Here is a 15847-nt window from a genome sequence, read left to right as displayed (position 1 = left end):
TACATCGTTATCATCCAGTTATTACCATTGCCGTACTAAGCTAAACATATCCACTCCTTAGCTTTGTGATACCTTTTCATGTGTCAGATATCATTCTCTTATTTGACTGGCGGCAGCATACAACACTGACGCCTCTCAGAACGCCTCGGCCCTGTGCCTGCGCTAATAGGTTAGCGTCGCTGCCCGCTACTCTGCTGCTAACCAAAAACGTGGATGTGCTCTTTGTCCCACAGAAAGCCAAACTGAGTCAGAAGATTTGAGGCCTGGACTGGGAAGCATCTTTTCCATCGCTGTGCACGAGGTTGAGGAATCCATGTTGTCCCAGTCTGACGTGACCCGTCTTGACACTTCTATAGCTCTGCGTGTTCCTGTGGGCTGGTTTGTGTTGCTTCCAGATCTGCAGGTTGTTGTTGGCACATTCAAAGTAGAAGAGTAATAGAGTGGAATAAAAAGGTGTGAACTTTCTAAGGTTGCCACTATTTTATATGGCTCATAAAATGAGTCGAAGCAGTGTGAAGAAATTATATATATATATATATATATATATTTATGAATAGATATAGATATAGCAAAGTGAAGTGGTTGAATTCATGACTTGAAAGAGGCTGACTTTCAAAACTTATTATTCAAAACATGAAAGAAACACTGGAAAGAAATCATTTTATTGAACATTAGCTGTATTGTGACAATACCACTGGAGCTTTATTCTATATTTTTATTTACAGACTCTTCGATGCATAGTAGGTGTTTATGAGCGTATACAATGCCATAACCTTTGTCCTCGGGATTCAGCATACTTTATTACTTAAATCGTCTTTTACCTCCTGGTGTGAATCCACTGATGTTGCTATATGTCTTGCGATATTGTTACATGTCATACGTGTTGTCCTTTCCATGTCCAGTCCTGTCCTTTTGGAGCAGCAGAATCATTCCTTGTGATCCCACATGAATTTTTATTAAAATGCCTTTGACCGTAAAACTGTATTGTTTAATCTAGTAATATGGGTTAAATAAAAGAAGAAATACAAAAGCAGTTATGATATGTATTGTTTTTATTAGTGTTATACAAACAAACCTTTGATCAAAAAGTATATCCACTCAAAAAATCTTAATTGAAATATATTTAATAAACTTTTGACATATATATATATATATATATGTATACACATATTACATTTCATCCCAGCTTACATAATACACTATCTATTTTACTGGCTATAATATTTGTAGCAAAAAGTATACAGAAAAATGTGATTGGCTCTGGCTGTGTTTTTCTTTACTTTTGGTTAAGGCCTTTTCTATAAAGTTAATAGCACCCCTTTGGGGAAACTGCAATTCAATTTCGATTTTCTTCCATTTTAAACGGAATAGCTTGTAGCTTGGCTAAGCTTATCACACAAAGATCTGAACACAGAATGAGTAGTAAGTGTCCTATTGGCATTGTGTCATTGCTGCACTACTTGACCAGACTATTCTGTTCTAGGCAGTTAAACTTCTCCAAAGGCACCCAGAAATTAGGATATTTTCCATTTGTAGGAGATGCGGTTAGGGGATGTCCTACAATTTTCATTTGAAAATCGAAAACTCTTTCGGAGGGTAACTTTGGTGAAGGGCTTTATAAATAAGTTCACTTAAACTACAAGTTTGGTGCCAGCTTGAATCTGTATCTGTTCACATGAGATGAAACACATTCAAGTGAACGGAACTCAATAGCAATAGGAGTAAGGACGCAACACCGTGAATGTTCAGGACTGTCTGCTTCATCAGTCTTTGAACTCCATCAGAACAGCAACAGTCCGCATAGATCTGCAGGGACCTGTCAAAATTAAAGTCTTATTGTTCTTTATTGAACGGAACTGAATTGATATAGCGACTTCAGTTTTCCTTGAAGCTTTGCTTACTATTGAGTCCAGCTAGTGATGCACAAACAGGATCGTCCCAACGACCAGGATTATGTCAAGTGAGACGATCACTCGAACCCCTTGAAAGTGTCGTTAGTTTTCATTCGGGGGGCACCGCTGATTTTTCATAATTTCCCGGGGCTGCTCACGTCCACAGACATGCACCGGCACTGCTTGACCCTCTGCACCTTGCGGTGTCTAAAGGGCGGGTCCGAGCCGGGACAGTCCAGCTGCACGGTGAGCTGCGTGACGCGGTGCGGCCTGCAGAAGGAGCAGGACTGGAAGGGCTCCTGCTGGGCCTTGTTGTGGCCTCCTCTCCTGGAGCCGGAGCCTGGGCCTCGAGTTTTGCCCTGGCCCGTGCTAGTGGGGCCCATGTGGCGGGGGATGTAGAAGGAGTTGCACTGGCCGTAGCAGAAGCGGTTGACCACGGTGCGGCTGCGGCAGCCCTCCTCGCTGACCGTCTGCCGGAGGGGCTGCGTCTTGCACCAGTCGCTGCGCAGGTAGCGGCGCTCCGTCACCACCAGGGCCTCGCGGCTGGAGGACAGCACGTCGGGCTTCCGCGGGGGCAGGCGCGCGTGGTGTCGCTCGGACGACAGGTTCCCCTTGGTCTTGTACGGGGACGGGAAGGAGCCCTGGGGGCGGAGCTTCCGGATCTCCGCGGTGATGCAGAGCACGCCCGCCAACAGGACGGGGAAGGCGATTCTCCAAAACATTCTGAACGGGGGAAAAGGGAGAGAAAAAGTGTGTGTACATTGTGATGTGAGTATTGTACATAGGCCCATTTTGGCCTTCATGCATCTGGTATAACATGATATGATGAGTTGTACACACTTGGTGTACGTGTGTAAACTGAATCGCGCCGTCGGGGACACGCTAACCTGAAAGCTTTTATAATGTCCTTCAGCGAGGAAGAGTCAATCATCGCTGCCGATGTTGCCAATCATTGCTTCCAAGTGCACTCCAAATGTGTATGTATGGTGGAACTACCTCCGCTCGCTCCACGCTCTCTCTCTCTCTCCCTGGACGCTCTAGCCTCCCAGGCCTCGTGGAGGAAATTAATTCATCACTGGGGGCCCCCATTTGTCAGCGTCTCCGTGTCATTACTTCTATTTGCTTTCTTCTCGGCTACACAACTCTTCCATAAATAAACAGAGCACCGGCATCAAAGCGCACACTTAAACACCCATAACGAGAAAGGGAAGTTGATTTTATTGGTCTCGTCGCCGGCTAAAATAATTAGGGCTTTGCTTACGCTAGTCGTGAACTATGCCGCAGATATGTAAACAGGCATTAGAGAGCGCCATCTGCATGTTATTAGGGACGGGGCTGGAGACGGCCTGCCCTTCAGGAGTCCAACCAGAGACTCTGCGGCGGTTGTGTACTGCACGGAGCAACATGAACTGGCGCTGACCTATAATATCCGAGGGTCGACCCATGGGGCCGACGTATGCGTTCAAGCGTGAACACACACCGATCTGTGTGTGCACGTGCCCCAGGCGTACACACACACACACACACACACACACACACACACACACACACACACACACACACACACACACACACACACACACAGATAGCCCGTCTTGTCTCCTACTACAGCACAATAAACATGAGCACAAGCACACACGCACACATCGCATTTGTCTCTGTTACAGGAAGAAAGTAGAAAGGTACGAGATGTATTTGTGTTTTATTGGAGTCCAGGCACACAGGCCAAGGAGCAACTTTGTTGTTTAGGGCCGTTCAGGGCCGTGCATGTGTCAGTGCGCAGCGCTGTCAGGGTTCTCTAGCGCCAGCACATTTTTGACCATCACTCAAGCATCTTTCCAGCAGATGTGGCTCTCGCCGAGCGTTGCATGACACAGACTCAGATATTCAGACGGCGAACCAAAACCGCCGAGATGCCAGCGACCGCTCACATTCAACGACATCTCTCTTACTTCTACTGTGCTCTGCACATTTCTCAATATCTGTCCCTCTTTTTCTCTCTTCTGTTCCTTCCCCCCCCTTTTTTTTTCCTGGACCTGGTCTCACTTTGACATGGAACAAATGACTTTATCACGATCGACTTTGTTCTTTACCTCGCCTCTCTTTTTTTCTCTCTCTTCCCGGCCTTGACCCCTCAGGGTCACGGCGGAATGATCCGGAGCCATGCCGGAGGACATCTGACGTCTTTACATCACGGCCCCGGTAATGCAGACAGCAGCTGTTCACCTTTATGGTGTTTTGTACGTCGGACAGAAATGTGCCGCAAGATGAATTCTGCGCTGGCTTTTACTTTTTAACCCCCGTCGAAAAAACCCTGAGTAGGAAATTACAAAAAAGAGGGTGGAGGTTTGCCAAGGGCTGGTTTTCCATGTTAGGTTCTCAAGAGAATGTGCTCCTTCACTCATTCTGCAGCCCAGTCTCGATCCCGTACAGAACGACGGAACCATACCGACTTTTAGAGGTGCTGCCACGGAGTCAGATGTGTTCAGCAGAGACTTGGAACTCAGATTGACAGCAGGGCCCTTGTTCAGACTCGGCCAAACCATCAGATTTAGGGACCCTGCGACCAAAGGTGCGGGGGCGACCGGAGCTCCTGGCCCGAGGCAGCGCAGGATGTCCAAGGCACCAGGCTCGTGACTAATGGCTTTGGAGAAATCACCTTCTGCAACCAGAGCACCGTAGGAGTGGGTATGGCTTTCAGGCCAAAGATAACTACACACAACCACACACACAAAAACACACACACACACACACCACACACACACACACACACACACACACACACACACACACACACACACACACACACACACACACACACACACACACACACACACACACACACACACAGACAGACACACCGACACACACACACACACACACATGCACACAGACATGCACACCCACACACACATGCACACGCGCACACACACACACACACACACACACACACACACACACACACACACACACACACACACACACACACACACACACACATACAGAGACACACAGACGCAGGCTCAAACAATGCAGGAAGAGTTATGACAGTGGAGACCCTCTGCTCCTTCCCTCCTCCCAGCCACCCACTGAAAGAGTGAGGGGTCTCGACCCCCACTCCATCTTCCCCCCGCGCCACCCCTCCGTCTACAACACGGCTATTAGTCACAGCCAGCAGTGTCCCTTGACCGCTGACTGCACATCAAGAAACCATCGTACCTTGGGCCGACACCCTTGTGCTGACCACCAGAAGCCACCCCACCCCCAGTGCCTCTTTACTGTTGTTGAACCATAATCATATCCATAGTGCTGTGGTTGAGTTACGGAGCCCAGGGGAGGGTTTGGTACCAGGGGGGGACGATCAGCTGATCCCACTGTAGAAAGGCGGGGGGCATGACGGATGATCCCCCCCCCCATCTCCCCCCCACATCCATCTCCTTCTCCTCCAAACTCTGAGGGACCCGAGTATGACAGGACGGAGCCTGCAGCGCGACCATCATCAATCTCAGCGGCCGGACTAGACCGGCTTTCTGCAATGGCTTGACACATGGGAGGGATGGGGAGAGACTGGGGAGGGACTGGGTCGCCTGGTCTCAGGTGGTGGGGGGGGTGCTGGTTTTAAGGGTCAGGGAGATTGAGAGAGAGACAGAGAGGGGTCGTGGGGGGGGGGTAATGAACTTACTGTTTTAAGCTGTATTCCTCTCTACTTCTATTGATCTCTCTCCCTCTCTCTCTCTCTCTCTCTCTCTCTCTCTCTCTCTCTCTCTCTCTCTCTCTCTCTCTCTCTCTCTCTCTCTCTCTCTCTCTCTCTCTCTCTCTCTCTCACAGCTCATCTCAGAATCCATCTTCCGTTCTCTTTTTTTCATGGATTTTCTAACTTTCTCTATGGTTATCTCCTTTGTCAGATATGTGTCACTTTCTCTCTCCCCCTCCCTCACTCTTTCTTTCTGTCTCTGACATACGCTAGTAATCAGGAATGGGTGGAGACAGAAGGAGACTGTGGTTTCTCGTGTCGAAGCTCAGACAGACTCGCACCATATCTTTCATTCTGAAAACAAAACACGTCCATAAACACAATCCTACACTCTGACCACCGCCACAAGTACTCTGAGGAGCGTTTCTTTTTACTGAACTGTGGCAGACCAAAAGTTCCAAATTTCAATACTCTAATGAAATTATAAATACCAGAAATAAATAAGGGGACCGCTTGGAGACTGCTGAGCTAGACACCATTTGCTCGCTGAAAATAGCTGTTATTATCCAGCGGAATGTGTGTCTGTTTCCATCCGTCGGTTGGAAACACATTGTAGTACACCAAGTCACCCCCCCGATTACAGCTCCGGGGTCTCCGAGCGAAAACAAAAACTTGCTTAATGACCACCTCTGCTCTCGTGCTCGTTTTGTGTTTCCGAAATCGTTCAGTGAAAATATTCTATAATTTCTGGACTTTCACATGTAGACGATAATGTGCACTCCAGCGCTACCGCTAAGCCTGCTGAAAGATTTTCCCAGCGTGTCTTCAAAGGCAGGTTAAAACAAACAAAACCTGATGCCTCAATTATAGGTGCGTCACTGTGTCTCATACTCAGACTGCTAAGTGCAGTTAATTACAGTAGAACAGCGTTTAATTCACCATGCAGCTTAAACACTGTTAAAACACACACACACACACACACACACACACACACACACACACACACACACACACACACACACACACACACACACACACACACACACACACAAACGTACAGACGAACACAGACGTGGACACCCACACACTCCATCTCTCACTCAGTCACACATGCACACACAAGCACACACACACACATGCATGCCAACATACAAATGTCCATACATATACACACGCACACACGGATGCATTCCCAACATTCACACATACAGACACACGCACATACACACGGGAAAATGTGCCTACACATATATACGTGACCACACAGATGCAAACTGACAGCATATATATACACAGTACATGTATTTCAAATAGGCCTATATAGGTGTGTGTATTTATAATCATATAACTATTTATATAGTATAAATAGAAACATAGGAGAGAGAGACAGCAGGGACAAAAGGCGGAGGGGGAGAGAGAGAGACAGAGACCGAGAGAGAGAATAACAGTGCAGTGTGGCTAGGGGCCCTATGGTCTTTGGTTTCGTTCACACTGTGCGAGGGACCGCCAGTGTTTTCACTTGGAGCCCATTACACCGAGAGTGTAACCATGTCATTATCTGCCTTGGCGGACTCTCACTCTCCTAAACGGGGCTCTGCTGCCGGCTCATTAACAGTTGTGGAAAAAGAGAATCCGGGTGCAAATGTGCATCATCGCAGCGCCGCGGGCCCTGGGCTGATTAAGGCCGTTTGTCACCACGATCCATCTTAATAATGACTCTTCGCTCCGACACGATACTTACCCAGATGGGGGTGGTGGGGTTTGGGGTTAAAGTGGGGGCTGCTCTGATGCGCTGCGCCCTGTAGGGGGCGTAGGGGCGGGGCTGAGGCAGATCAGTGATGGGGTTGGTGTTGTGTGCTCGTGGTAAGGTTGTGTTGCTAATTGAAGCTATGGGGATGATGGTGTTGATAGGTGAGAGAGGTTCTGAGAAGAGTGGAGTCTTTTTTGGCACCAGATTCATCAAATGATGTCTTCTATCATGCTGTGTGTGTGTGTGTGTGTGTGTGTGTGTGTGTGTGTGTGTGTGTGTGTGTGTGTGTGTGTGTGTGTGTGTGTGTGTGTGTGTGTGTGTGTGTGTGTGTGTGTGTGTTTGGTGTGTGTGTTGTGTTGTGTCCTCTGGGACTTTAGAGGGGACAGGACACGGTGGTGCGGTCAACAGAGCACTAACATAGATTAGAAGGGCAGCTTCCCGCCATCGACCAGACAAAAACACACACGCATACACACATACAAACACCGGTGAACACATTCACACACACAAACACACACAAACACACTGATACACACGTACACACACAAACACACACACACACACACACACACACACACACACACACACACACACACACACACACACACACACACACACACACACACACACACACACACACACACACACACAAACACACAAAGAAACACTGATAAACACGTTCACAGAAACAAACACACACACTGATACAAACGTTCACAAAAACATACATTCACACACACACAAACACACCTTCACACACACATTCATACACACAGACACACACACATGCACACAGACACACTCCTGGTTCAAACTCACACGTATACACGGGTTCATGCACACAAACGCACGTATATGCACAAATGGTATTCTGTTAAAAGGTACACATGCATAGGAAAAAAAATTCAGTTAACTATAAGATATAACTTCTTCCTCTGCCAGATACACACACAAATAATACTGATTTATAATGCCCTTGAGATATATTTGTCAAAAACTTCACATTTAACTGTCATACTTAACAGCTTACACTCAACGTTGACTAATTCTCCTGCACGCAATGCTAATTCACCCAAACCTCCGCTTCGCTGCTAATTATAGTCAGTTAGATGGTGCTTTTATTTGAAATGCCATGCACTGCCTTAAAGGCTTGGGTTGTTTATGTATTTATTTAATTGTGTTGTTTTTTCTTTACTTTAGGTGTCGCCAGGGAGAGCCTTAGCCATGGCACAGACAGTGTTAGCAAGATGTTGTACAACTAGTGTCTATCAAATTACACACCACACTCCCTTAGGCATCCATCCATTCACTAACAAACTGAGGCTCCCATTCACTTCATGATCCACACTGTTCCCCTACAAGTACATGCATCTCCACATCTAAATAGTTATCTCAATAAGTGAATGATATTGTTATAGATTATAATGTATTGATTCAACATAATAACTATACAATTATGTGTTTTTATGTATATGTGTTAGCATATATTATATTATTGCACAGAAACGTGTTACGCTATTATATTTTGATAAATAATGTTTTATTATTGGCCAATTAATTGTCATTATGTAGCGCTATGCCTCTAGTTGTTTTTTTTGTAATAGTCTGCATAAGGATTTAATTACAAAACATTTATGAACTGGAAACAAACAGTCTTCATGTTAGAATAAACCCAGCAAATACTGTTATGGGTGATTTTATTTGTCTATTTATTTTTATTGACACAATTGTATTCCTAGATTTTATGTTGGAAAATGAAATCCAGAAACTAACAAAGTTAGTTCCGAAATTTTTTGTGGAAGTAAAACCAATATGATTTGCATGTGTGCGTCTGAAGTATCAGGGCATCAGTGATACTAGTTGGAGACCTACCTCTTTCTCTCAGCTGGCTAGGTACTAGGATGATACGGTCTCGAGTCAAGGAGAGAAGGCCACCCTGGATGGTCCTCGCGACCGCTCCCAGCCTGCGGTTTCCATGGCAACGTGTGATCCGTAGTATCCCTGTCAGCGTTGGTCCTCGCTCGCTCTCTTCTCCTCCTCCTGAACGCTGAAAATGTCAGACTTGTATAAAACTCTCCATTTTCCAGACGCGTCTCCTCGCAAATCGGACCCTCTGGTCTCTCTCAGGTTTTATTTTATATACCGAGGGGATGTTTTGTTGGAAGTTGCTGTCAGTAAGTAGGAGCCCTATAATATCAGAGTCCCGTGGAGACTGGAGCTGTGGTCTGAGTCTATGAGAGTGCTCGCGCGTCTCACTGTAGTACTTGTCTTACTTGACCCCCCTCCCCAACCACCACCTTCCTCCACTCCCTCCTCAAGACGGGGAGGGCTTCTCCTATTGGCCCACAGTGCGACTCAACCCAGAGCCACACTTATTATTACTACATTAAGGTCTCCAGCCCCCCCCCCCCTCCACCCCCCCATGTTTCCTTCTCTCCGGGCATCCCCTCTCGAGCGTCTTCCCCGTGTGTGTTTGTATCAGCCCTGTTTCTTTGTGGGGGGTTTACTCCTTTCTCAACGAATAAAGCAGATCATGGTATAATTATATTCCGCCTGATTTAGGCAAACTTGAGGCCGCTAGACAACCGTTCATTAATCTATTTTTTCCTTCTATATATGACCTTTGAAAGCACAGACATATCTTTTCACAAACAATGCACTTTAACAACCAAAAAAACAAAGGTCTAACTGTCCATCTATCGTCTGCCTATGGGATCAATTGAGTGACCACACATTGACATTAGAAGGGTTTAAATAGACACGCGGCCACAACGCATGAATCACTGCATGGTTGCGCCCAGTGACGCTGACGGGAGGCTTAGAAATTGCTCGCATTATTCACGTTTCTAGACGCAACATTGACGCCGTTTGTCTGGTGCGGTTCATTTTAACACGCACACACTAAAGAGTGATGCCTCGGCAGGACGAGGAAACCCGCAGATGAGCTAAAGCGGAATACATTAATACAATAGATGGACGGAAAAACAAAAAATTCAGTAGACCAGAAAACGATCAAACTTCACTTAAATGCGCTACTATAAAGAAGTCACAATGCGTCACAGTGCCCTGGCTTCAACTGATCCCTGCTTTAGGGAAATGATATGTTGCCACCTAGTGGTATTAGGCTTACGTGCACACTGTTATACAGTAAAAATAGTAGAGTATATTAACCACAGATGCTTTTAGATGTAATTAGTTAACATGTTACATATTGAAAAAGGAAGCTAAGAACGTCAAAATACAAGCCAGAACAGGAAAACAGATCAAGGGGCCAACTTTAATAATACATTTTAAGTAAAAGTGTCTTTAAATATGTTATAAAAATAAATGCAGAAGAGAATAACAAATAATTACGTTCTACATAAGACAATAGACATTTTTCATTGAATGGACTTTACAAGTGCAATTCATACCGTATGTGCTAAGTATTGAAGTGCAGTAAAAGTAACGCAATGCAAAATAAATGGCCAATAAATAATCATATATATTTCTATGTATATATATTGTATATGCATACCATACAACACCTCCCATTGCGTATTTTGCGATCTCAGACAGTGAACAATGATGACATTGGTAAGATTCCTTTTTTTTACTTTAAGTTGGCATTTTCTTATTTTTTTCAACAGCTAGTTTTTTTTTCATCTTTTCTGTCCAACATCGTAATTTCCGGCTCGAGTCGAAAAAAAAAGCGGCAAACTGTTTGCGTCCGATTCCTGTCTCGATGTCTGGAACTTAAATCTGCTTGCCGTTTCTCGAAGTTCGCCAGTTAGTTTATTTTTTACACATTTTTTGTATTATTTTCACCAGATTTGGCAATGTTTGTCCTTTCAAAGAAAGAAAACAATAGACTGTAAATTCATCGGGTGCTTAGAGGAGAGACAGAAAGGCAGAGAGGAGGAGGATCTCCGCTGGATCCCGGTCTCCACGGACATGCAAACATCTGATGGATGAGTCCGGACAATGGTCTCGCTCAGCCCCACAGTGAGGAGGGGAGAGAGACACAGAGAGACACAGGGAGAGAGAGAGAGAGAGAGAGAGAGAGAGAGAGAGAGAGAGAGAGAGAGAGAGAGAGAGAGAGAGAGAGAGGAGAGAGAGAGAGAGAGAGAGAGAGAGAGAGAGAGAGAGAGAGAGAGAGAGAGAGAGTGAGAGAGATTACGTTGGTTGTAGCATGATGGCACAAGAATCTTCTGTCTCTTCGGTGGTGGGAGGTTCCCCTGAACGAGGAGGGAATGAATGGAGAGGATAGCGAAGAAAAGGAGAACCATTTGACTAGCATTCATTTCCGAATTTATTCTTGATCCTAAAATAATTCGCAGTTCAAACGCTAAGTTTTCACGTGTCACTTTAAATGTGTTAGAGGCACTAAAAGGGTCACGAGACACTTCAGTTGCACACTATACTATAAATACTAACATTAAACGTAAAATGTTCTACTTTACCTGGAAGCAAAATCCTTCAGAACAAGTTCTTACTTTTCTGTGGAGGCAGGGAGAGATAACAGTATTAGACATTTGTTTTTAAAGTTACACTTTAAGACATAAAGAGAGAGTGTGGGTCCAAACCAATATCCGAAACCACTTTGCTTTTAAGTAGCCCTGCCTTGCAAAATAAATGCCAAGAACAAACACATCTGAAACAATTATAAACTTTCACAAGCTGTATCAATCGATTCCCAAGTGTTTTTTTTTACCTCATAGGTTTGTATTTACCTCAGTAAATACATAGTTCTGCCTGGACCAATATCACATGCAATAAAAAACAATCAAAACAACATTTTGAGCCACAGCCACAACACTGTTTCTAAAGTATGTTTGTGTGAAAATGAAGGACATATGAAAGCATGAGGAAAGGGCGTGGTCTTAGTGAGTCTCCCTCTAAGCTATAACAGGTAAGCGAGGAGCAGTAGGACCTTAAGGGAAACGGGTCATTTAGAGGCACAACACAGGTCAGGAGGAGCAGCAGTCCACAGGCATGCGTTGTTTTCTATCACACCACGCCCACAGCATGTGCGGTTACCATGGCTCGAGTGAACTTGTCACATGACGCTCTACGCTGCTGAAGCACTCCCGACTTATGGGAGGAAGAACACGAGAAATGACAAAGACAAGAAAGTAAATCAGAAATGATATGATATCTGATAGCTGATGTAGCTGTAGAGCCATAACTTGAGCTAATACATGGGTGGTGTTTTAAATGATAGGGGCATGTTTACTATTTAAAAGACGCTTTACTCAAAAGCGGCTTATGGTGAATAGTGAAGATACATGCCATTTAGGAGCAAGTAGTGGGTTAGGCATCCAGCTCAAGTCACGTCAATTTAATTTGTATAGCCCTTAATCACACTCGGTCTCAGAGGGCTTTACAGGACATATGTTTATCACGCCTCCCTACAGAGCAAGGATAATAAATGAATTGTCAATGAAGAAGCCTCTAGAAGGAATGCATAGTGAGGGATCCCTCCTTCTATGGATGGTTAGGAGGGCAATGAGTGTCCTAATTGATATACATTATGGCAGCAATACAAGCAAACAGGAGGCCTACAGGTTGAATGCGGTCATTGGGGTTCAAACCCATTACAGCTGGGAGTTGCCCAACACCTCAACATAACAAAAGTAGAACAACTATATATTAGAACTACAAAAAAAAGTTTTGGTTGTACCAAACAGCGTCACAACCGAGGCCTCTTGGTCATTCCAAACGAGGAGGGGTCATTCAAAACAAGGAGGTGTCATTCCAACTAGTAGGTGTCATTCACAACTCGGTGGTGTCATTCACAACTAGGAGGAATATTTTAATACTAGGAGGTGTCATTCACAACTAGGAGGTGTCAATCAACACTAGGAGGTGTCATTCAAAACTAGGACTTGTCATTCCAAACGAGAAGGTGTCATTAAACACTAGAAGGTTTCAATCAAACCTAGGAGGTGCCATTCCAAACAAGGAGGTGTCATTCAATACGAGTCATGGTGTGTAAGAGAGTGGCGGTTCACCTTCTTCTTGGCTTGTAATAGCTCCTGGTAGGCACTAGAACGGATGAAGCGACTGTAGGAATCGCTCTTCATCAGCTTGTAGATGTGCTCCTGTCATTAGAGAGGGTTATCAGCACCCAAACGTATTCGGTGACTCAAGTTTACTGTTATACTAATTGGCTATGATGATACCATGGGGACTAGGATGGCATTTCTGAAATATAAATACTTAACTTATAATAATGATACACATTTTGGAACATACTATTTTAGAACTAAACGATAAAATACAAAAGGAAATTAATTGTATATAATTGAGCAATACATTGAAATAATTGTAAGGTTTAGACAAAAGTAGGCTTTAACCTTTTATAATTGGATGAATAATTCTATCCAAGTTTATTGGAGTATGTCGAAAATAGTAACAATTGAGGATAGCAGGATAAAACCCTCCCCTGCATTTTTTAATCCAATCTCGTAACCAGCTGACCTGCGCGTCCTCAAAGGCGTAGCGGCCGGGGTCTTTGACATTCTGGGTGGTCTTTGCGTAGCTCTTGGAGTCCACGTTGATGGCACTGGGCGCCCCGGAGGCCAGGAACTCCTGCCATATCTCCTGCACCCGGCTGGGGACCTCTCTGATGGGACGCTTCTTCAGCTCCTGGACGGCCAACCAGAATCTGCAGAATGACGTCACATGCCTCATGATGTCAGAGGGTTGGGAGGCTGGGTCGGTCACTGTTTTATCGGTCACATCCAGTCAGCGCCGGTCCCTCTGCTATCCCTCTCTCTGGCCTCTCGCCGATTAGCCCATGCAATCTAAACCAATGTCAGCTCCTTCCTATCTTCCTTCTCCCGCCGCTAAAACCATTGAGCTGAACCCGACGTCGCTCCCTCTTAAGCCCCGCCCTCACGCCGATATCCACCCATTCCGACCACCTTTTTCCCCGGGTTTCTCCATGTTGAGATGAGGACAACTGCCAGCCAGGTTAGCTACGTCACAGTAACAGCATGGGGCGTCGGGCTGGATGTCAACGCAGAGCCGCTACAGGATGGATCAGGCTGAATGGCTTGAGAGGTAGACATGTAAATAGGTGGAGCCTAATATAGACACAGGGATGTATTTGCCAAACCACTGCGGTGGATGTGCTGCACAATGTGTTCTGACTGTGAGCTCGGTGATCTGCCCGGGGCTGCAGGATAGAGGATTTTGGTGCACACATTTATTTTATTTGCAGAGGAGGATTCTGGTTGTCATAGGGATCCAACGTCTGGAAGATACTCTCTCTTCAATTCAGCTTTGAGATTAATATTGTTATTAAAAATAGAATTTAACAACTATGGCTAACAACCATGTTAACAGGTAACAATAGCTCATCAATGAACATTTGTTTTTTGGAGTGGAAGTAAGTTTTAGTGAAATTCGACATTGACCTTGAATTTGCATTTAACAGAAGCAATGCTGACTGTGACCACTAGAGGGCGGTGAGGAGGCATCCGACTCCTGTTGCTATACAGGCCAAAGCTGTGTGTGTGTGTGTGTGTGTGTGTGTGTGTGTGTGTGTGTGTGTGTGTGTGTGTGTGTGTGTGTGTGTGTGTGTGTGTGTGTGTGTGTGTGTGTGTGTGTGTGTGTGTGTGTGTATGTGTATGTGTGTGTATGTGTGTGTGTATGTGTATGTGTGTGTGTGTGTGTGTGTGTGTGTGTGCCACCACTGCCTCACCTTAGGTTCTCTGAGCTGAACTCTGACTCCAGGAACTTGAGGAATTGTTCTCTGCCAATGGGGTCTTTGAGGACTTCATCTATCCCGAAAGCCCACCTCTTGACTCTCTGCTGGCCCGGCTCCTTACTGCAGAAGGGAGACTTTATTTAAGTATTTAGTGGTATTTATAGTTATATAAGTACAAAGCAAAGAAATACTCATAGTAGTATTAATAATAATCATAATAATAGTATAGTTCAAATATGTTTGGGAACAAAATGATGTTTTATCTTAAAATTATCTTACCAATCAATTAATCAATGAACCATTATATTGTACAAGGACACACACAAACTCACACACTCAAACACACACCTGGCTTCTAGCTCCCAGATGGCGTTGTCATCTGATATCCAGGGGTTGGAGGGGTCTGACGGCGTCAGGAACGGGTCGTATTCAATGTACTGCTCCGTGTAAGCCAGCAAGCTGACACCAGAACACAAACAACACATGTTCAACAACATGCCCTGGAATGTCTCAGCAGGCGGGGGGCCGGGCTTCACTCTAATCATTCATCATTTCAATTAAACACATTTTTGAGTTCTATATTGCATGTTTCATCTCTGATGTATGGTGTATCCAGCGGGTGAGAACAAGTGTGTGTAATACACAGGTGTGGATTCATGAAGCGAATACATCGCTCTACAACCCCCCCACCCCCCCTCCTCCTTAACCTTTACCCAGATGGACGGACAAAAGTCAGGAAAGGTGTGACCCTGCTTCTTGAATGGAAGGCCATGACAATTAGTCAACCAAGTTTTACAGCCCCCCCCCTTCCCCAC

The 15847-nt window shown here is 45.2% G+C and overlaps 3 protein-coding genes across 3 annotated transcripts in view; 1 reads left to right on the top strand and 2 right to left on the bottom strand.

Moving 5' to 3' along the window:
• Positions 1 to 1028, top strand: part of fmn2a (formin 2a) — a 39532-nt gene extending 38504 nt beyond the window's left edge. The window contains exon 18 of the mRNA XM_056609995.1: positions 234 to 1028. Within this exon, the coding sequence (XP_056465970.1) occupies positions 234 to 260 (27 nt within the window). The 3' untranslated portion in view covers positions 261 to 1028. The remainder of the gene's footprint in view (positions 1 to 233) is intronic.
• grem2a (gremlin 2, DAN family BMP antagonist a) lies at positions 679 to 9610 on the bottom strand. Its single transcript, XM_056608985.1, has 2 exons — positions 9209 to 9610; positions 679 to 2615 (listed from the first exon to the last, which is right to left on the bottom strand). The coding sequence occupies exon 2, from the start codon at positions 2612 to 2614 to the stop codon at positions 2027 to 2029; it is 588 nt and encodes a 195-aa protein (XP_056464960.1). The 5' UTR covers position 2615; positions 9209 to 9610; the 3' UTR covers positions 679 to 2026.
• Positions 9611 to 11490: 1880 nt separating this feature from the next.
• rgs7a (regulator of G protein signaling 7a) overlaps positions 11491 to 15847 on the bottom strand; it is a 51275-nt gene continuing 46918 nt past the window's right edge. The window contains exons 13-18 of the mRNA XM_056608759.1: positions 15381 to 15491; positions 15027 to 15152; positions 13799 to 13985; positions 13330 to 13419; positions 11779 to 11815; positions 11491 to 11553 (exon numbers count right to left, since the gene is read on the bottom strand). Of these exons, the coding sequence (XP_056464734.1) occupies positions 11795 to 11815; positions 13330 to 13419; positions 13799 to 13985; positions 15027 to 15152; positions 15381 to 15491 (535 nt within the window). The 3' untranslated portion in view covers positions 11491 to 11553; positions 11779 to 11794. The remainder of the gene's footprint in view (positions 11554 to 11778; positions 11816 to 13329; positions 13420 to 13798; positions 13986 to 15026; positions 15153 to 15380; positions 15492 to 15847) is intronic.

Source organism: Gadus chalcogrammus, chromosome 15 (assembly GCF_026213295.1).
Source record: "Gadus chalcogrammus isolate NIFS_2021 chromosome 15, NIFS_Gcha_1.0, whole genome shotgun sequence".
NCBI lineage: Eukaryota > Metazoa > Chordata > Actinopteri > Gadiformes > Gadidae > Gadus > Gadus chalcogrammus.
The sequence above is the reverse complement of the archived record's forward strand: the minus strand, read 5'-3'. Positions and strand labels throughout refer to the sequence as shown.

Excerpts from the sequence above, each read along its gene's own strand:
- grem2a (XM_056608985.1), bottom strand. The coding sequence starts at position 2,614 with ATGTTTTGGAGAATCGCCTTCCCCGTCCTGTTGGCGGGCGTGCTCTGC.